We start from the raw sequence: 22586 nt of genomic DNA on the forward strand, positions 1-22586 counted from the left end.
CCAATATATTTCACATCAATCAAGAAAGCACAACACATTGTATTCTTAAGTTCAGTCAAATGTAGCCTAATTTAGCAGGGTAATTGCAAAGGAAAATGGTGGCATCTCTAGAAAACAAAACAAATACAGTTTGGCATTTTCCATAAATACACACTTCAGGTAAAACTTATTGGCAGTTATAATGCAGCGCTGAAACCACTCATTGAATTTTAAACATGTTCAAATATTTGATATTCTTAACTCTCACCTTCTATAAATATGGCTGCAGAAAACTATGCCTGAGCAAAACTGCTGACTAGCAATACTTAACCATTTAGAGTTATTTGCTGATGATACAGTTTTGCTGGGTGTCAGTGGTTTCTCTTATTAATTCCTGGAGTGTGAACTGATTTTTGTCAACTGACAGTGGCTAGATACAATTTAAACAATAAGCTGCTGCCAGATTCTAGATAGTTACCGTGAAAATATGCCTTCTAAACCTACAGGAGGAAAATCTAAAATGAAAGTTGCCTATTTAGAATTGATTCTAGATAGAGTTTTGACATTTCACAGTTTTTACTTCTCCCGTTCCTCCGTTTCAAATCTTAACAGTTTGACATTTGATTTTAAAGGTCTGCCAATAACTATAAATGCCTTAGAAACAACAAAATGTAACCAACAGTGTCAGTTGTGCTTGTTAAAATACACAACAGCTTTCAATCAAGCTAGAAAGTACTTGCTAACTGACAATTTTTAGCTTTAGTTTGATTAGTTAGGTCAATTGTTTTCAAATTCAACTATATTTGTTTCAAATGTTCATTTAAATTCAAGAAATGTTGGCAAGTTAATAGGTCCACTAAAAATAGTGCATGGATATCAGTGCAGGTTGCCTGTAGTAAGATACCGTTTACTTAAAAATTTATAATAAGTGCCTTATCACCCGGAATTAGAAATAATGTAAGGGCAGACTTCAGAAAGTTTGAAGAGCTAGGTTTTGTGGCCCACTAGAAAGAGGAAAGGTTGTGTGACAACAAAGGCTTTGGGAAGTGAGTTTCAGTAAACAGGAACTTGATTGCCAAAGTCAAGTAGTTGGGACTGGAGTGAATGAAATGTATAGTAATGGGTATCCCAAAGATCGGGGATTTCAAGCTGGAATGTATAGCTAGAAAAGGTTTTCGAAGGTGGGATGAAGCTATAGAGCTTCTGCAATTGAGGGCTGAGATTTTGAAATAATGGAAATATCTGAATTCTAGAAACTTTTAAATGTTTCTTTTGTTTTATAGGAAAAGCAAACTAACCTGGCATAATTTGTAAGATTAAGTATCTACAGGGTGTCATTCATGCTGATTTCATGTTGTATCTCCTGTCATTTGCTCCAGCATTGCTTTGGAATTCTGAACAACACTGATGTATTGGCACTATTGGAGCAACCCTGAGACAAATCAAAATTCAGTAGATACTGGAAATATGATTCTGAAAGAGGATACATGAACTCTGTTTCTCTCTGCACAGATGCTTATATACCTGTTGAGTATTTCTTTTTTGTTAGAGGAGCCAACCTGTCAGTGTGAAATTGACAGAATAAAATGGCACAGTTACTAGAAATCTGATGCACAAACAGACAATTTTGGAAACAGAGTAGAGTGAGAAACTAAGTTAGTAGGCAGAGTGGCCTTTCAAAATAAGGCTATAAGATATGAAAGCAGAAGGAGACCTTTCAGCTCAATGAATGGTTGAGCAGACTGAGTGTGAAGGGTCACTGAACCTGAAACATTAACTCTGATTTCTGTTCACAGATGTTGCAAGACCTGCTGAGCCTTTCAACCTTTCTGCATCTACCTTGTCTAGTCCCCTCAGAATCTTTTAATGTTTCAATGAGGTCACCTCTCATTCTTTTAAATTCCAATGAGTATAGCCACATTCTACTTCATCTCTCCCCTTACGAGCATCAGTCTGTATCTAGTTTTCTTGTGTTAGTGACAAATGCATGTCTTGTCTGAATTAAAGATGAAGAGCTAGTTCTTATGCCTGGTGGCCCATTCAGAGAGTCAGCTGCTTTGGCAGGCCAACACCAGCAAGAGGAGCAGAGGATGTTGCTGAGGCAGCAAGTAAAGTGAGCGGTCATCTCAGAGCTGTGCAAAAAAAAATTGAAATCCTGAGGATTGAAGCTGGTGAAATCCCTCATGTGAGTTTGTTTGGGCCATGACTGTGGATTTTCCTGCCCTTGCTCCCATAACCGTTGATAACCAACTGCCTGCCACTGGGAGGATACTCCCTCTGATGAGTCATTGGGCTTAGCATTTTGTGGGAAATTGCTCCACTGTAGACAATTTCCCAGTGGAGCCCTCCCTGTCCAATACTTATGCTCATAATTTGACATTGATTATTGCCCACTGCTGCCTTTTGGGCAGCTGCTTCCTCGGCTAATCTGCTAACAAGCTGATGTGAGGACTCTTGTGGCATAGTGCTAATGCCCCTGCCCCTAGACCCAAGTTGCCTAGGTTCAAGTCCCACTTCTTCCAGAAGTATGTAATACCATCTCTGAGCAGGTTGATTAGAAATGTAGGGTAATTTTTTTTTAGAAAAAAAATCACGTGGATTTTGGAATGTATTCTCTGAATTTAACTGTCACATATACCCCACCCCTTTTTTTCTTTTAATTCTTTCACTAATTGTGGATTTCCCCACTCCCTAATTATGGCTGAAAAAATGGTTATGAATCAACTTGTTGACCTGCTGCAGTCCATCTGATAGTTTCCGAAGTTTCCCCCGCAATTGCTCAAGTCAGTGATTTTTTTATTAGATGTAAATTGCCAGGTTGTTTTTTTAAAAGTCATATAAGATTCTTGCTGAGATATCAAAGTGTGAAGCTGGATGAACACAGCAGGCCAAGCAGCATATCAGGAGCACAAAAGCTGAGGTGTCGGGCCTAGAACCTTCATCAGAGAGGGGAATGGGGGTGAGGGTTCTGGAATAAGTAGGGAGAGAGGGGGAGGCGGATCGAAGATGGAGAGAAAAGAAGATAGGTGGAGAGGAGAGTATAGGTGGGGAGGTAGGGAGGGGATAGGTCAGTCCAGGGAAGACGGACAGGTCAAGGAGGCGGGAAGAGGTTAGTAGGTAGGAAATGGAGGTGTGCTTCAGGATATGATCGAGCAGTTTCAAGGCTGAAGAGATTACAAGAGAGTTGAAACGTCAGCTTTTGTGCTCCTGAGATGCTGCTTGGCCTGCTGTGTTCATCCAGCTTCACACTTTGTTATCTTGGATTCTCCAGTATCTGCAGTTCCCATTATCACTTAAGATTGTTGCTGAAAACACTTTTCCTGTATAATGGAAAGGAAAGTGCTTTGAACTAGATGTTCACTAATAGCGTTTTTTTCCCCTTTTAAATACAATGTGCATACATCTGAGTGTTTGAAAGAAAATTATGCATCCTGTAAATATTTCATTTTAAACTTTTGTCTATCTAGAAACTGACAGCTCAATCCTAAGCCCATCACAGCAGCCTGAGAGAAGTGTACTTGAAAACTACGAAAATCTTGAAAGAATTAGACAGAAGTCCAGGTGAAATATGTTTGTCATATTGATTGCTTCAATTGAAAGGAACTAGACTTTTCAAAAATTTGGATTTTGAAATGATAATGAACAGTGCTTATTTATAGCGGTCTAATTTTCATCTATTTAGTAATTATTTGAAAATGTTGAAATTAACCAATTGTAACAGTTTTTTTGATCACTCTTAGTTTTTGGTTATATATTGTTTGTACTGTCTAAATTTGAATTCAGTAGATGACATACAGTACTGTGATCAAAGATTGCTCTTGAAGATTAATCTGAAATCAAATATGAACAAAATGATATAGTTCACATAGCACTTGTATATTCACAAAGTAAGTCACAATGTCCTGTTATGAATGTGGATTTTCCACAGATACCTTAATTGGATCAGTGTTATCAGTTGCTCCCCTTAACAGTCTTTTCCGAGTTAACTATCTTGGGTACATCTGTTCAGTAGCATAAACTTTTTTTTTGTACATGAGATATGTGTGTCGTTGGCTAAGTGAGCATTTATTTCCCAATTGCTTTGGAATAAATTTGCTTAGGCATTTAGTAGAGAATGAACCACTGTGCTGTGGATATGGAATCATGTGCAGGCCAGACCACGTCAGGATGGTGGATTTGTTTCACTAAAGAACTTTAATGAGCCACTTGAGTTTTCACAGTGATTGACAATAATTGCACAGTTGTCATTAAGCCAGGTTTTTATTCTAGATTTTATTGAATTCACATTTTACTATCTGCCTTGATAAGATTCAATGCCAGAACTTTAGCTTGAGGTTCTGGAATATTAGCCCAGTGACATTACCACTGATCGAAGTTCTATACAGTTGAAACAAAACAATGTTACGCCTGTCGTTGCGTCCGCCTACAATAAGACTAGTATACTTGTTGCATCTTTGACGTTGATGATGGAACCTAGGTCTCTTTGTTTCCATCCAACCAACCGTTTACCATTTAACAAATAACGTGCAATTCTGTCTCTTCTTCCAAGGTTGATAACTTCCCATTTTTCTACATTACATTCCTTCTGCCATATATGTGACCATTCGCTAAATCTGCCCAAATCCTCTTGAAGCTGCTTTAAAGCCCCCTCACAGCCCATATTTTCACTGAGCTTTGTGTCATCCCTGAACTTGTAAATATTACATTTGGTCTCCTCATCCAAATCAGACACACATTTCCCCGTCATTTCTGAAGAAGGGTCCCAACCCTAAATGTCAAGCTTTCCTGCTCCTCTGCTGCTTGACCTGCTTTGTTCATCCAGCTTCACACTGTTATCTCAGATTCTCCAGCATCGGCAGTTCCAACTATCTCTGTAACACGTTTCCCCCTCCCTCCTTTTATCAGCACTCTGCAGAGACTGTTCCCTCTGGACATTCTAGTCCACTCCTACTCCAATCCCAACACCTCCCCACACCACCACAGCACCTTTCCATGCAATTGCTGAAGGTGTGATACTTGCCCATTTGCCTCCTCCCTCTTCACCATTCAAGGATCCAGGCATACCTTCCAGATGAAGCAGTGATTTACCTGCTCTTCATTCAACCTAGTCTACTGTATTCTCTATTCAGTGTGGTCTCCTCTTTACTGGGGAGATGAAACGCAGATATGGTGACTGTTTTGCAGACCATCTACATTCTGTCCGTTTAAAATGACCTTGAGCTTCCAATTGTGTCCCACTTCAACATGTTCCCATGGCAAGGTTTCTGCCACAGACCTACTGCAGTGCTCCAGCAAGCATCAGTGCAAGCTTGAAGAACAGCACCTCATTTTCTGCTTGGGGCCCTGTAGCCTCTAGGACTCGATTATAGAGTTCAATAACTTTAGTGTCTAATGCCGTCCTTCCAATTCTTCTTTGTATGCCACTCCTACACCCTGATCCTGTCACGATGTTGGTTGCTTTCAGCACAGCCGACCCGTTCTGTCTCATTCTTAGCCCTGTTCTCATGTCGTGTGTTGCTTTCAGCAAAGCCCAACTATTAGAATCATAGAATTTTTACAGAAAAAATGTTCACAGAATTTTTACACAAAATTTTACATAGAAGGAGGTCATTTGACCCACTGTGTCTGTACTGATTCCCGGAAGAGCTAGTCCCACTCTCCAGTCTTTTAATTTTATCAATTTCAAATATATATCCGGCTCTCTTCTGAAAACTTTTATGGAATCCGTCTCTACCACTCTCACAAGCAGTGCGTTCCAAAGCCTAACAACTCTGAGGAAAGAAGTTTCTCTGTATCTCACTCTTAACTCTCTTGCTAACAATCTTGAAATTGTGATCCTTGTTACTGACTTCCAAACTAATGGAAATGGAAACATGTATATACTACTACTACTACCTGTTTGAGCACCTCAATAAGGTCACCTCTTATTCTTCTCTGCTCCATGGACAATAAGTACAATCTCTCTCATCTTTCCTTGTATCTAAAACCTTTCATTCCTGGTATCATTTGAGTAAATCTCCTTTGAACTCTCTTCTGGACTTTAATATTATTCCTTTAGAAAGGTGTCCGGAACTGAACATAGTTGGCCTTTTTTTTTGCATTTATGTTATCTTCATTCCTGCACTAAAATTCTCATGATAAAGGCCAACATATCACATGCCTTCTTAATTGCTTGCTGCACCAATTTTGTAATCTTGAACATAAACGTTGAATGACAAGAAACTTTTAAAAAAAATTCATCTGTCTTCATTCTTCTTTTTAATTAATATCTGAAGGTCATGCACAATAATCAAATGATTTCTATTTCCTGTTCTTTTTTAAAATGTGTAATAAGATTTTTAAAAAAGACATGTCGACAGAACAGGTTCTGGAGTTGAGTATGATTTGAACACCAATTCAAACTCTCAGCTCTTGTTATCGTTTATTCAGCTTCTCTTCTGTCCTGGCCTACTGCTGAAAAGTCACTGGACTAAATGCTAACTCTGTTTTTGCCCCAAAGATGCTGCCAGATGTCCTGAGTTTTGCCAGAAACCTCTGTTTTGGTTGAAAATCATTAATGCATGTTTTGAACAGTTCTTTGTCCTTGTGGCATGCCATTAATCACAGCCTGCCAATATGAGAATGATTTGTTTATTCCTATACATCCTTTGTAATAGATCCTAACAGTTTCTTTATAGTTACCATATTCTCTCTGCTTTTTAAAAAAATAATGGGGAAACATTTGTCACCATCATTTCAGAATCTGTAGAATTTTGGAAAATGGCCACCAATGCATTTACCACCTCCATAGCCGCCACCTTTCAACATTTGGGTGTAGAATATCAGGTCTTAGACACAAGCCATTTTTTTAGTCCCATGAATTTCTCTAACACAGCTGCCTTACGAAGACTAATTTCCTTCAATTCTTCATTTTTCCTCGTCCTTTGGATCTCTAATTCTGGGAGATATCTTTCACTTACCTTGGTGAAGATGAATATAAAGAATTTATTTATGTTCTCTGCTATTTCTCATTTAAATATCCCATTTTAAACTCCCTTGACTTTACCTGTAATGGACTTGTATATGTCTTAATCAGAAATCTCCTTTTTTACGTAACTACATAAGTGTTATCGGCTGTGGCTTTTTTTCTCGTATGCATTCATTCTATTCAGTCAATTTTTCTTGGTCCACCTTTGTTGCATTTCATAATCCTCCCAATCCTCAGGTTTTCTACTATTTCTGGCAACTTTAAGTGCCTTTTTTGTTACCATGTTGTCCTTATTTTTCTTTGTTAGTCATAGTTAACTGACATTTTGAGAGTTTTTATGACTTGAAGGAATATCATCTGTGTAATAATTCTTTAAAGACTAACCATTGCCTATTTCATATGCTTACTGTCATACCTTTTTATGTATTTTCCTGATCTACGTAAGCAGATTTGTCCTCATATTTTCAAAATTTCCTTTATTCACATTTGACACCTTGGCTTCAAATTGAACTACCTCACTTACCAACGTAATGTAAAATTCAGCCCTATTATGATTGCTGTTCCCTAAAGGCTCCTTTTACAGCAAAGTTTTCAATTAGCCGTTTTTGACTCTCTTCACTAGTATTGAACTGATCAAAACCATGACAAGGATTAATATATGTAATGTTTAGGTTTGGGTTTGATTATTTGGGCCATTTCGGCTTGCTTATAATAATATAAAAATAAACACACTATGCTACGCAACATAATTTTTTTTGCTTGATATAAATCTAATTTCTAAATTTTCTTTCTTGAATTCCCACTTTGCAGTCTGCCTTCACCAAACTTTATAACCTCCTTTTGTATTTTAAGAAAGTGATTCTAATATCCTAATTCACTCATTATTCACAGCCTTTCCTAAGTGCTCTGCCAAGTGTATTCAAGCTCTGACATTGTAGAGATGGATTTCACATCAGTTTGAAAGGTTGTTGTTATTTTATTGTCTATGTAGACAACACTCCTGTAAATGCGCAATACCCAAAGAAGGAGAAACAAGGGGCTAAAGCTTTTGTTTTATGCAAATAAAAAAGAACAACAATTTCTAAGTATGAGTGTTAGCGGCATGTTCTTACTTTAAATGTGGATAGTGGTTTATTAGTTGAATAATTACAGTTTTAGATGGAACACTCTCCTGCTGCATCACCCAGTTTCAAACTGCATTAGCAAAAACAAATTCCTGAATATTTTTTGGGAAGGAAATACATTGACCCTTAGAGAACACAACGGGGCGATCTCTTGACTGGGCTTAAGTATTTGGTTTTAATCCAATAATCTGACACTTGGAGATATAAATAGCCACACAGCTGCATTCTCAGGCAACATTCCTTTTCTTTATACAAAATCATTAAGGGAGAGCTTTCCAAGTGGGGATTGTAACCTGAAACTTAAAGGTTGTGGACTCCAAGGCAGCAACAACCATCAAAGAGCCCTGACTGAGGAAGAACAGCAGTGTTCCCATTCCAACTGACAACCTCACCCACTCCCTCCCTCCTGCAATTATCACTTGAAAATAGCATTAATTTCAAGCCTTAAAATGGGCCACAGTGGGAAAAGCTTGGAAGCATTACTTTATGGTGATGTGATTGTGTTTGATCCGGCAAATGTGGTAGCAGCACTTAAAACCATTAGCTTGGGACCCTGAGAGAAATGGCCATTAGTTTGAAACATCTTGCACTTCATAATGATGCATTCAGAATGTAACCAATGAATTTCTTTAGGGTCACAGTAGGTAATAAATGCAGATTGAAACATTGACCTTGTTTTACACAGTACAGAATTGTTACTTTGTCAAAAAAAGTGAACATTTTGAATCTTGTTTTATGATTTTACTGACCTCTTCATAGAAGCGTAGGTGGTGGGAGAAACAGGGCTAATAGAATAAAACATTGCACAGCGTTTTCTTCTATTAAGATTAAAACCAGAAGTCCTTAGCACTTTTGATTTACTTTGTTACGGAAAATATCAACTTGCTGGGATTTAACAACAGACAACATTTGCCAGACTCTGTAAAATTGTCTGGTTTGGTACTGAAAATTGCCCAGACTATCTTTAGTTACTGTGAAAAGTAAAAAATGTCAAACATTTGGTACCAGTAAAACTAGCCTTTTCATGTTGTAATGTGCAGTAGCATATGCATAGAATTTTCCACTGACCGGAAGCTGCCATCAAGCTAAAAAAGATATTCTAGTTAGCACACTGATGAGCAATGTGGTCTGTAAGTTTCAGTGCCAGTTGGATGTCAGGTGTGTAGGCCATACATTTGAATGACTGGTGGACTGTGTTTCTGACTCTTTGCGACAGGCCGAATATCGATTGTACTTAACCAGCCCAAATTAAAGTTCACCAAAGCAAAATGTTCTTTCATATGAGGCCAGCTTATATGAGCCACATTATTTTAGCATATAATTATTTACCACATTGTGACTAGTTATTGAACACCTTAAACATTTTCAGCTGATCATGCATTTCCTTAGTGACTTGATCTAGGTGCCAAGATAATTATTTTCTGTACCTATGCATCATATCTTCAACGAAAAGGCTAATTCAGTGCTTGTTTGTATAACTAACGCTAGAATACAAGGGTGTAGAAATAATGCTTCACCTGTACAAAGCCCTGGTTAAACCGCGCCTGAGTAGTATGCAGTTCTGGGCACCAAGCCTTCAGGAATGATATATTGAATTTGGAATTCGTGCAGTATAGGCTTATTACAATGGTACCTGGATTTGAAGAGTTAAGCAAAGATTGTATTTATCGGCATTTAGAAGTTTTATGGGTGATATTGAATGAATTATTTTCAAGGTGTTAAGAGAACAGATAGTTTAGATAGAGAAAATTTGTTTCCACTGGTTGTGCAGTCTAGGACCAGGGGACATTGGGTATTAATTAGAACCAGTCCTTTCATGAAATTGGGAAATGTTACTTGTCACAAGCATGTAATTCTCCTGTATTCTTTTTGACCAGACTTTATTATGAATTGATTAACATTGCTGTGATGTTTAGCCAATAGAACATCGGTGATAAGTAAACAAAATAGAAGTGAACTAAGTTGTAAGTCAAAGTTTAAGCCTGTGTACTTTCTATTTCACAATAGTGATTGTACTTCTGGAGTATCTCATTGGTTATGGTGTGTTGGAACATCCTGAGGTTATAAAAATTGCTACAGGTTTGCAAGTTTTCTGTTTTTACTGTGTTTCTTTTCTAATTGTTTTTATATTCACATTCAGAGTTGGTTCTATGTTGACAAGCTCATCTGAGACACTATTGGGACTTCAGGATAGCCAAAGAGTTCTTCCAGTTCAGCTTGACGCCAAAGAACTACTGAAGTATTTTACACCTGAAGGTTTTCCAGTTGCTGAGCTCCAACCTTTACAGATACAGCGAGGGTACACAGGGTTTTGCATCTCAATTTTTCATCTATTCTGGGGACAAATGAAAATGATACAATGGAACATCAGCTTTCAAATGTAGTCTAATTTCATCACTGACAAGATAAGCTGTATAAAGCCTCTGGTGTGCCGCATTCTTAAACAAGCTTCAATCAGAAACCAGAGAATAGCTTTCTGATGCCTTTGGAACAATACCTGAGCACACTATCAAGGGAGGTTGAAAGTAGCTTTTAAAAATAAAATGAAGACAAAGAAATAGTCATTTACTTATTAGCTTTCGTTGCAATCTACCGTCATCCAAAATGATGAAATAATGCAAATAAAATTGTTTAAATCCATTTTTTCTGATTAGTTTTAACTCTGCCATCTATTTAACAGATAAACTCATTCCCAATTTGCTTCAAAGTAGTTTGTTTATACTAAAACACATTGGCGCAGAAGGATATTTACTACAAAATGATGATTTAGTTTCTGTTGTAAAAAGTATTGATTCTTGAGTGGTTAACATTCACTGGTTCCACCCATTCTAGTGAAATCACAGAGTGCATGGGGTAAGACGAGGAGTGCTACTCCAAACTTTAGGACGGAGCAGATATATCTGTACTAGTTAGCCATAGTCCTAATAATTATGCCAGATCAAATATATTGTACTGATCGATATCATGCACTAATCCTCTTTGATATTGACAAACAGTGTCTCCTTGTATAGACAACTATAGTGGTGTCTCCGCTACCATTAATTGCAAGATAGATGCAAGTCACAGCAGAGCAGCTACCTAAAACAGACCTTGCCCACTAACACACACTGGTAGAGTCGGCAGATACTACAAGGATCCAAGAGGGTATTTCTGGGAAAATGCAGGAGTTTTTTTTAAAACATACTTGCTGTTATCTTAAAATAGTACAATCTAATTGAATTACAAGAAAAAAATTGAGAAACTATGAAATTTTGAACTTAAACAATAAATGATAATACAAATGCAAGAAATCTGAAATAAGAATAGTAAGCCAGACAATCTCCAGTCTGGCAGCATCTGTGGAGAGAAACAGAGGTCCCATTTCAGGACTTGTTGCTAAAAAGACATTTAAACTGAAATACTGGGGAGAATCTTTTAGAGGTGTGAATGACCGTGTTCTTGGGCAAGATCTGCGGTAAAATCAGATGACATGTCTGGTGAGTCTTTCCTAGATATTGAGACAAATTCACTCCATCTTTTATTCTTATACTGAGTATCTTGGCAAGTTTCTCAAGAAAGTTTGCCTTATTAAAAGTTACAGCTCACCTCCCTTAATCTTCAGTTTCCTATCTTACCAAATGTGCCAAACAAGCTGTCATAGTGTTTACTCACTCTGTGCCTACACATGTTCACAGCATCCCTACCTCACATTGTTGTTCCTTGCCTATTGGCCCCACAATAAGAGATGCAAGGCTCCAGTTTCTGACATGCCTTGCTATTTAGTCCAGGCACAAAGACAGGAAGTTTACCAAAGTCGTCAGCAGCCCTGTCAAGAACAGCCTTTAGTTTGTGGATCACTGTGCAGTAAAATGGGGGCTGCTTCCAGATCTAATCCAGGGGCTTGGATGTTGTCACTTGCAGTCAGAGACAGTGTGATCTCCACATAAGGGATGAGGAGCCAAATGTCAAGGAATACACCTCCCATTTCGATTCTCTCTTGCCCCACTGGGGACTGCTTTCCACCTACAATGCGAACCCAGTGGGTATTTAGGGAGACAAAAGTGGGCTGCACAACTGTTGCTTTCGGTGTCAGCGAGCGGTGCCCTGTGCAAGGTGATTAGGTAGCACAGAGGGCATGCAGATTTAGTAGTGTTAGGGTGAGTGAATCCAAATGAGGGACCTTGTTGCAGGAAACATTGTGAGTCAGAGAGCATGAACCTTGGTTTGTGTGTGTATGTGAGAGAGAGAGAGACAGAGAGAGATGTAGTGGAGAAAAGATATTCGTATTTATGCTGGTGGTGAAGGACTTTGACCTTCTTACGACCCTGCTAGCCATTCATCCAGGGGACTTAGACTACATTTAGCCTGGGTGGCATAGCCTGGTGTCATGCTCTCCAGTACTGATCGGGAGGAAAGAGGAACTCCTGCATCACTCTCCAGCAGAAGCAAAGCCTATAAAACAGGTGACTATTTCCTCGTCCTGCCATGTTTGCGACAAATGTTAGGAACTGTGCAGGGCAACTTTGGACTGATGGTGTTTGTTTGGGTGCATAGTGAATTTTTAAAGATGTCACAGTTGCACGGGGGTGCTGGTATTCGGTGGATATCCTGACAGTGACAGCTTCATGTTGAGAATTCTTCCAGTAAACTTAATCGAACTCTCACTTAGCCTAAAATAAACAAAAAATTCAGGATGCAGTCTGACCTGAGATTTTCTAGCTTTTTTTCTCTTATTTAGTTGATTGTTTGTGATGTACTCCCACAAGTTATCATTTTTAATTGGTGCTTTTTTCAAGTTCTGAATATCATTTACAATCAATTTTTAGATCAATCTAGGTTGTTTACCATTACTGCATTACATTTCGTCGACTTTATAGGCATAATTAGTGAGTATTTGCTGAAGAATTTAAATTGTTCAAAAATGTGCCAAGGCACAAAGCTTAATGTGGCTTTTTTTGAAAATGTCTGTGCAGTGAAAATGAGTTTCCGTTGACCCCAGAGATGACTGTGCAGAAGTTGAAAGGTTTGCCGTTTGAAAAGGCTACAGAATGCCATTACCATGGAGTTGAGTGAGTATAATGTTCTAAAGGCTCACGTAATCTAGTATGTGAAATGTAAGCCACTTCTTTCTTACTATGGATAAAGAGTGTTAGCAAACAATTTCTGTAAACTTGAGATCAATGCCATTTTAAAAAAAAAATTAACAAAACAAAACATCTAAGACCAGAGAAATTGTCCACCCATGGGGTTCTGATGAAAGGTCACATGCCTGACACATTAAATGTTTTTCTCTCCTGCTGAACTTTTCCAACATGTTCTCTGTTTTTATTTCTGATTTCCAACTTCTTCAATATTTTATCTTTGTACTGTTGGGTTCCTGCCTCCTCTTAAACTGCCTTCGTACATAATTCTTTGAACTTAATCTTTGTTCTCTATCGCTAGGTTGAGATGGCATATGTCCCACACATGCCTACTGTTAGCCGTTTACCGAGTGTTAATCTGTCCTATGCACTTGCTTGAAGGATATCTAATAAATTAGAAACATGATGGTATCAGTTTCTTTACCTTCCCGTACAACAATTTGCAATGTTCCAGATGTCCCAAATTCACCTAGCCTGTAGAAAGCTTCTTTTGTGATGTGCTGGCAAACATGATCTCATCCTCCTGTACTATCTCCATATGAATGCTGCTTCTAATTGTAATGCTGACCCCACTGCATGGCTTGTCAGCAGCTTGGCAATGGCTAGTGAAACTCAATAGCTGATAGGAACAAAACAGTGTGAGAGACCAGAAAAGATGAATGCTGTAACCCCTTTCAAAATAACTTAACATTGTTTTCTTTATGATTCACTTACACCCCTAAATCACTTTGTCCTTCAAAAAGCTATCCAGCCACCACTCAATTCTGCTGAAGTTGTCCATTAATTGCCTGTCATGACAAACCTTCTCAAATCCATTGCCTCTGTGTCAAGCAACTTGATTTCAATCATTTCCTTGTTCTCTTCTCAGGCTACTGGTAATGACATTGTTCTTCAACATACCTCTTGCAATCCTGAAAGATACAAGATACAAGATAAAAGTCCTTGTGATATCTGTTCATAGCCTAGATACCTAATCTCCAGTATTTGAGACTAGTGTCGCTTTCATGGTAGATGATATACCAAAGATAAAACATCATATCTACCCAGTTTTTGGGTGAGAGCACCAATGTGATTATATTGTACAAAACACAGCTTACCCAACAAATTGATTATTTTGAGTCCATAATAGAAACTGTATGAAATATTACAGGTATTGCCTCGACAACAGCAGAGCACTGGAAAAAGACATTCGATTTGGGAAGCTTCAGTCTCGCCTTATTCGCTATGAAACTAACACAACCTGTTCAAGAGAACAGTGTCCAGTTATTTATGGATTAAGCCCACTGTCATCTCCTGCAGTCCTTTCAGAACCTGGAAGTGTACCAGATGGTGAAGCTTTACAGAATGATCAGAAAACTACTGGTGGGATTGGACAAAAGTGTACATCAAGAAAGGTGGAGAGTTTCCATCAGAACAAAAGGTAACTTCCAAATGGAAATAACAAAACTTGCTGCAAGGACTTAGTAAGTCAGCCTTCACCTGTACTGAATGGAAGAGTATTGACATTGAGAAATATTCTGCCTTCACTCAACTAGAAGTTGTGTCTGAAACTTGCATGCTCATTTTTTTGACAGATCCAGTCTGATTTGTTGAATGCTTCCAGCAGTTTTCTACATTTGTTTCAGATTTTCAGTATTTTGTGACATTTAACAGCCTGTGCTTGCAAATGACCATAGTGAGGCCTCATAGATGTTAATTTGTAATCATTTGTTTGCATGTCTGTTTCCCTCAGTCATTTTCACTCCGCTTCTTTTTTACTTGTATTGACTTGGTATTAGATAACTGGAATATTTCTGAAAAGAGAGGCATATTGCCAAAGCCAGTACAAGAATACCAATTTTCAGAAGATTTCTAAGAGTTTATATTGCAGGGTAAAAGGCTGCTGATTGACAGCCAGAATCCACTTGCCAATCATGGAGAAAACGACAGGGAACTATAGGTAACCAATCTCCAGCCTAATGTTTTTTTTAAAAGTGCAAGGTTTAAACATATTCCTTTTGATTACACTAAAATAGGAACACAGTTTGTGTATGCTGCTTCAAGTAAGTCCAAATGAGCCACATTATAAGTTTGACTGATATACCTTAATTTAGTTATTAGTGCAGCCATTGGTGCACTCACGATTGTTGAGGAAGTGCTGCCAATTCCAAAACTATATCAAACATTAGATGAATGTTTCAATCACTGGGGCATGTGGTAAACATAACTGGCACTACAATGACAGTGAAATTTAGAACATTGCTGAATTGTTTTGCCTCTGCCACACTCGTTCCACTTGCTAACCACACAGTACCATTTTCTCCTGCGGCACAAATTGTTGTAATATTTGAAATTTAGCATTCTTGTGTTTGTCCCTGATGAGTGCAATTTGCAAATCTTTAATAACATGCCTCTTTTTGTATCAGTTGCTGAACCCTGTTGTATTACTTAACACACATCCTGCAAGCGTTGTGTTGCATTGTCTATTGCCAATATCAGTTTCATTTTTACTTTGTTGGTTTAGTCGTCCTGTCTGTATTTAATTCCCATTGCTAATACATGGTTCAAAATTTGTTTCAGGTTTAAGTTCTGAATTTTGTTTGCTTCCTACTGTAGCTAAGCATTTGACAAATGCTGATACGGCTCTTGAGCTGATGAGGGTCTGGGGTTAATTCAGCATTTGTGTAGCAAGGTGAAAGCCTCATAGCAATGTGTTCTACATTGCATCTTCTGATAATTAATTGGAAATGAGTGTAGGACTTGTCAGCGATGGAAAAATTGCTGAATCATCCTCCAACTTGAAATTACGTTTGTGACTTTAAAGCAGCCCAGATGGAAATTCTTTGTAGCCTGTTAAATAATTCTGTAAGTTGTGAAAAACGGTATTAATCTAACAAATTAAAAAAAAACACGAGTAAAGCAGGTGAGATTCTTAATATCTGGAATAATCTAACCTTTTTGATATAGATAATAACCTACTGCTTCATCATTCCAGAACTTTTGTTTCATTTGATAGTGTTTGCATTTCTTTTGTTTTATTATTATGTCCAAATAATTTTTTGAAAACACTGAAAAACAGCCTCAAAGAAAGCTGCAGCTTTTAAAGCCACAATTTTCTCCCGTTCACCATTTCGGATAGTTCCTTGAAATTGGAGTCACAGGTAGACAGGATAGTAAAGAAGATGTTTGGTACACCTACCTTTATTGTTCAGACCATTGAGTATAGGAGTTGGGAGGTCATGCTGTGGCTATATAGGACATTGGCTAGGGTTTTGGAATACTGCTCCCAATTCTGGTCTCCATGCTATAGGAAGGATGCTGTGAAACTTGAAAGGGTTCAGAAAAGATTTACAGGGATGTTGCCAGGCTTAGTTTGTTTGAATGATAGGAAGAAGGTGAATAGGCTGGGACTATTTTCCCTGGTGCATTGCAGGCTGAGAGATCTTACAGAGACTTTTAAAATCATGAGAGACGGATAGGGTAAATAACCAATGTCTTTTCCCCAGTGTAGGGGAATCTAAAACTAGAGGGCAAAGGTTTAGGGTAAGAGGGAAAAGATTTAAAAGGAGCAACATTTTCACACAAAGGGTGGTGCGTGTATGGAATGAGCTGCCAGAGGAAGTGGTGGAGGCTGGCACAATAATAACATTTTAAAAGGCATCTGGATGAGAGTATCTGAATAGGAAGGGTTTAGAGGGATATGGGCCAAATACTACCAAATGGGATTTGATTAATGTAGGCTATTTGATCAATGTAGGCTATTTGATCAACACAGACGAGTTAGACCAAAGCATCTGTTTCCATGCTTTTTGACTCTATAACACTGATTTGTAATATAATTGCTGAAAGAGCTATGCAATGAAAAGCAGCAAAAGAGAAAAAGAAACAGCAGGATTTTAAATAAGATTCTTGGTTAGTTTTCTTTGAAATTGTAATAGTTCAGATATGTCATTTGAAAACTAATCTTCATTTCCTTGTCTTTCCCAGACTTAGCAAATCCAAAAGCACAGAATCCCTCAATTCCCAGTATTCACTACAAATATCACAGGGGGCTGGAAATAATGGAAATCATCTAATAGCTGGTTTGCAGAATCACTCTCAAAGGCATGCAGCTGTTTCATCTTCCAATAAGGTGCCAAACAGCCGGATTCAGAGAATGGCAACAAAGGCTAGTCATGAAAATGCGAAAAAAGAATCACGATCTCAGAAGCACAAAAGGGTAAGGAAAGCATCAACTTATTTTATCATATTAGAAAGCTCTTGTGTAGCAAGCTAAGGATAACAATGTACTTAATGTAGTATGACTAATTTTCACAATGTTCTGAAGAAGGTTCACTGGACCGAAACGTTAAGTCAGATTTTCTCTCCACAGACCTGCTTTCAGACCTGCTGAGGTTTTCCAGCAATTTCTGTTTTTGTGCCTAATTTTCCTCTCTTACAAGTGAAAGACAAACATAGGTGGGACATAATATTTCTATTTAAGTAGGATGGAGCTTGGCTATACTTGAGCTTCCCCCTCTTTCTGTTCCTCTGTGCTTTCAGTTCAAAACTGGGGTTTCGCTTGTGTAGTCAAGAGAAGGTGAGGACTTGTGTGCCAATTTTCCAATTCAAGTCATGGGTCTGATGCATCAATTGTGATAGTTAATGTAAATTTATGAACAATTCGCTGCAAGTTTAGACTTTCCCTTACTGATATTCTGCACATGTTTTTGTTCCATTTGCTCTCCTTTTTTGCCCTCAGAACCATTATTTATATCAGTTGGAATTCTTTGAGCTGATCTGCTCAGAAGTAGAAAGGCTCTTAAGGAGGTATTCTGGATGATGTATACTGCCTAAGAGGTAGCATCTGTGTAATGATCTCTGCAGATATGATGCTGAGATTTTGTCATAATGTCAAATTTTATGAAAGTACCTCTTCCCAAATGAATGAAAAAGTGCGTGCTAGAACAGACGTGGCACCATCTATTGGGAGAGAATGAGTTAACATTTCAAGTCCAACAAAAATCTTCTTTTGAAGCTTGGAGTTTCTACTTTCATACTGTCTTAAATAGATGCTAGTTGACCATTCTAAATTGTGTTACTGCACTAGTGCAGTGTAACAGAGGTACGTGAAGTCATGGTTCAGAGAAAGAAGGCATATTTTGGAATTGATCTATAGGAAATATATTTTCTTGAACTATTTAAGAACAGGACATGAGCAGAGAAGCATTTCTTCATTTTAGTTTTCACTCTGGTTTTTTTCTCGTTTTTAGATGCTGAAAGAAGTTGTAGCAAAAGTACTTGAGAATAATGGAATTTCAAAGAAGCATAACTCTTTTCTATCGTGCAGTCAACGTTTGTTTAAAATATCCATGCTTTACCTGAAGGTAAGTTTCTTTTTCTTTAGTCTGGCAGTCTAGGCCACCAAAATAATTGTATTGTTGCAATGAGTTTAAAAGCTGTTGATCTCTATTTTAAGGAACATTAGCTCTTCAGAGAAACCTGTTCAGTTTGAATTGATTTTCCTTGTTAGACCATAAGACATAGGAGTGGAAGTAAGGCCATTCGGCCCATCAAGTCCACTCCGCCATTTAAATCATGGCTGATGGGCGTTTCAACTCCACTTCCCTGCACTCTCCCCATAGCCCTTGATTCCTTCTGAGATCAAGAATTTGTCGATCTCTGCCTTGAAGGCATCCAACGTCCCGGCCTCCACTGCACTCCGTGGCAATGAATTCCATAAGCCCACCACTCTCTGGATGAAGAAATGTCGTCTCATTTCAGTTTTAAATTTACCCCCTCTAATTTTAAGGCTGTGCCCACGGGTCCTAGTCTCCCCGCCTAACGGAAACAACTTCCTAGCGTCCACCCCTTCTAAACCATACATTATCTTGTTATTTTGAAGTAACTTAACTTCCACCTCCGTTATGCATTGATCAAGCCTACGTTTTGTTTCTCTGTGTTCCTTTCGTTAGACAAAATGGCCTGCATTTAATGGCTCCAAATTGGGTAGGCCATCCCCATCATATGCAAAATATGGTGTGATGATGTCAGGTCAGCAATTCAAAATTATTATGCTAGTCTTTGATGTCGGATGTCCAATTGCCATTTCAAAATAATCAATTAACAACCTATTGATCTCGTTAAAAATACAATTGCGTGCATTTCTTTTGCTGCTAACTCCATTTGCCATGTGTGGAATGAGAGATATTTGGGAGCACATTACAGTAAGCTTGAGGAAGCAACAGAAGGCTGGAAGGAAAGACCTTCCAACAGTGCTATGGTTGCATGAAATGGCAAAGTCAGATGGTGAATGTGATATCACTTCTATGTTACTTTGTTTGTTTAATCTTTGGAGGCTGCCATTTTTTTTTAAAAATGTGGTTTAAAATTGGGCCTTTAAATTAATGGCAGTAACCAGATTCTTGTTCAGAGCATAATTCCCTCTCTAGCCTAACATCCTGTCCTAGGCTATCCATTGGTCACTGAGACCTCTTGACACTATTAATTGGACACTTCCCTGCCAGGCAGCCGCTGCTTAGTAGTTTGACATTTGCATCATGCTGGGATGCCAAGGTTGGAGGTGCGAGCAGACCACTCCTTTCCATTCCACCTCCCTCACTGCCAGAAAACTGCAAATTTCAGCCCAATATTGCCATTAAGTTTTTCTTTGAGTCATACAAATTTGAATGCTCACTGGGGGCTTCTTGGTTTCATTCAGACATACGAAATGTGTTGGTTGTCTTACTGCCAATGTCTGTGTTTGTTAGTCATATGCTCATGATGGTCAAAGCTGTGTATTTTGTGGAGTCTCTTTCATCATGAGCAGCTAAAAATGTTAAAGAAATTTTCAATATTGAAAGAGAAGTCAGAGAGGTAGACAGTGAAACCAAGTTAGACACGTATAATTTCAAAATAATGAGTGAATATATTTTTTAATGGTATGGATACATTTAGTCCTAGGCTGAGCATTGAGTGGTTGTTTTCTTTCTGAAATAATCTGCAATTTTCAGATTGCCATTGACAATCATGTGGACAAATGTAGATTTTTAAGTCCCATCCATGATTTTATTTGATGGAATCTGTAGGTCTTTTGACCAAAAATTGATATTGTGAAAATAGATGTCAACTTAAAAAAAAATCTTGTAGAAGACTAAAGCAGAGATGGTGAAGCTTGTGTAAAGAAAGATTTGAATTGAAGAATGGATGAGTGTAAGAGTTCGGAGAATGGGCTGGCAAAGTCTGATGGCCTTCACAGCTAGCTTGATTACAGTGTCAATAAATTGGTCAGCCAGAGGACCAGCTTCAACAGAGAACTTTTTTTTAAGTCTGAAAATTCTCATCTTTAACCATTTATTCTTTGTGTTTTGAAGCTTTCCTTAATACAATATGTGTGATGTAATGATTTAAGTCTTCACAAACCCAACCATTACCTGTGAAAAGAGCAATTACTGTTTCATGAAGGGTGTTGTAAATAATGTGTATTCAAATTCTCTTGGACAGGTGCTGAAAGCCTCTATCTAATTTTAAAGTATGTAATTCAAAGAGGTAGATAATCCTCCCCGAAATTGTCGGCGGTAGTGAATTCTTTTTAAGATAAAGGAAGAAATTGCAGCATTGTTTTCTCTGTTGATGCTCTTCATAATAGATCAACAGCTAGTATTAACCTTGGATCTGGATACGTAACAAATGGTGAACTTTCAAGCCACTCTGGTGGTGGTAGGCAGTCGCTCCAATTCCGGAAAATTTAAGTATTTCTTAAATGATTTATTCTTTCTTGGGCTAGGTCAGCATTTATTGCCCACTACAAAGTGCTTTTACAAATGTGATGGTGAGCCATGTTCTTGAATCTGTACAGTCCATGTGATGCAGATACATCCGCGATGCTGGTAGAAAAGGAGTTTTAGATTTTGATTAATGACAGTACAGGAATTCCAAAAAATTCAAACTCAGAATGGTGTGTGGCAACAAGCAGGGCTTTTATTTCTCTTGTACTGAATTTTCCTTTGGCTGTTGCTAGATCAGTGATTAGGGCCAGAGAAGTTGACTTGCTGCTCCCAGTGATCCCAAAACTGATATCAGCTGAGATGGACTGGGAACTTATAATTGTGTAGAGAAGTCATTTCATTTTTATCCATATGACTAAGTTCTGTGGGCCTGATTTTAACATTCTACAAGAGTCAGTTTTTCAGTAACTTTAAAAGCTTGGTCTTTGTGTCCTTTACATTTTGCTTTTGGTTCTGGTAACAACTTATTGCAGTCGACTTTTATTGTTCAGGATATGTTTCTGTTCCAACTACATCATACAGACAGACCTAACCGTACGACTACGCATACAACTTAAACACATAATCCTAATGCAAGCATAATTTAAATTTATAATTTAATGTACCAAATTATCCATCTAACAAGTCCCTCTATCATCTTTTTCTAACTACAAACTCACTTTTTCTCACTTTTCTCCTTGGTGAGAAAAGTGCAGAGCTTTGTAAGTATATTGGATTGTGGAACACTTCCAGAATCAGAAAACATTCAGCTGGCTAATGTAATGGTCTTATAGGGCCCTTTTGTATAACTTGGTTTTTAAATTGACCTTTAAAAATCATCATCTTCTCAATTATTCTTGTTTGCAATCTTCCTGCCTCTTCACCTCGATACTGTTTGAGCTTTCCTTTTCCTTGGATTCTCTATCTATTTAAGAAGCTCTTAAACGATGATGGTTGGCCTGCTGTACTAAGAATATTACATTATCATCACTTTCTCATTGCGGACCATTGGCAGATTTCATTTTGTTAAAGGAAAGAACTGACTATTAATGCTGCCAAGTAGACAGAACCAGAATGTGCAGTGCAGCCAAATACATGGGTAAATCCATCATCTTGTTCTCCCAGTTCCTGGTCACCTTCACAAGGAGCTTGGGTTAGAGTTTGGACTTAAGATTGTGGCTCTGATTTAAAGATCCAAAGTCCTTGTATTTGTTGCTGTTCTATGGAATTATACATTTTCATTTCCATAATGGAACTATACTTATAGTGCCATATAATTATTCTTCAAACACGGTACATCTGAATTCTGTATTGAATTTTCAACAAAAAGACCAGTCAGTTGTGTTATTGCATTGCTCCAAGTGATCCACATGGTTTAATGCTAGTGTTCCTCTCACTTCCCTTACATATAGTTGCAAAAAACAAAATGGTAGATGATCTGTGAAGCCAGCCATATCTTGTCGTAAGTTAGCATCTACACACAATTTCCCCATTCTTCTCCTATTCTATGCACCCATGCAATCTCCTGGAAGACAGTAAAAGACCTTTTGCTCTGGGAAATTCTTCTGATTCTGAAGACGATTGAGTAAGTTCTTGATGGCCATGATGACTGTATAATGTCGTTTCCAATGATCCACCTCCTTTCTATTTGTGGATATATTTGCTATTCGCA

General features: G+C 38.0%; 1 protein-coding gene across 3 annotated transcripts in view; it reads left to right on the top strand.

Moving 5' to 3' along the window:
- The window catches only part of mtbp (MDM2 binding protein), a 69419-nt gene that overhangs the window by 38823 nt on the left and 8010 nt on the right, over positions 1-22586 (top strand). For all 3 annotated transcript variants that reach the window (XM_048529882.2, XM_059645939.1, XM_048529881.2), the window contains exons 15-20: positions 3447-3540; positions 10211-10369; positions 13023-13118; positions 14341-14610; positions 17157-17388; positions 18422-18535. In XM_048529882.2, the coding sequence (XP_048385839.1) occupies positions 3447-3540; positions 10211-10369; positions 13023-13118; positions 14341-14610; positions 17157-17388; positions 18422-18535 (965 nt within the window). The remainder of the gene's footprint in view (positions 1-3446; positions 3541-10210; positions 10370-13022; positions 13119-14340; positions 14611-17156; positions 17389-18421; positions 18536-22586) is intronic.

The sequence above is a fragment of the Stegostoma tigrinum genome, chromosome 5, assembly GCF_030684315.1.
Source record: "Stegostoma tigrinum isolate sSteTig4 chromosome 5, sSteTig4.hap1, whole genome shotgun sequence".
NCBI lineage: Eukaryota > Metazoa > Chordata > Chondrichthyes > Orectolobiformes > Stegostomatidae > Stegostoma > Stegostoma tigrinum.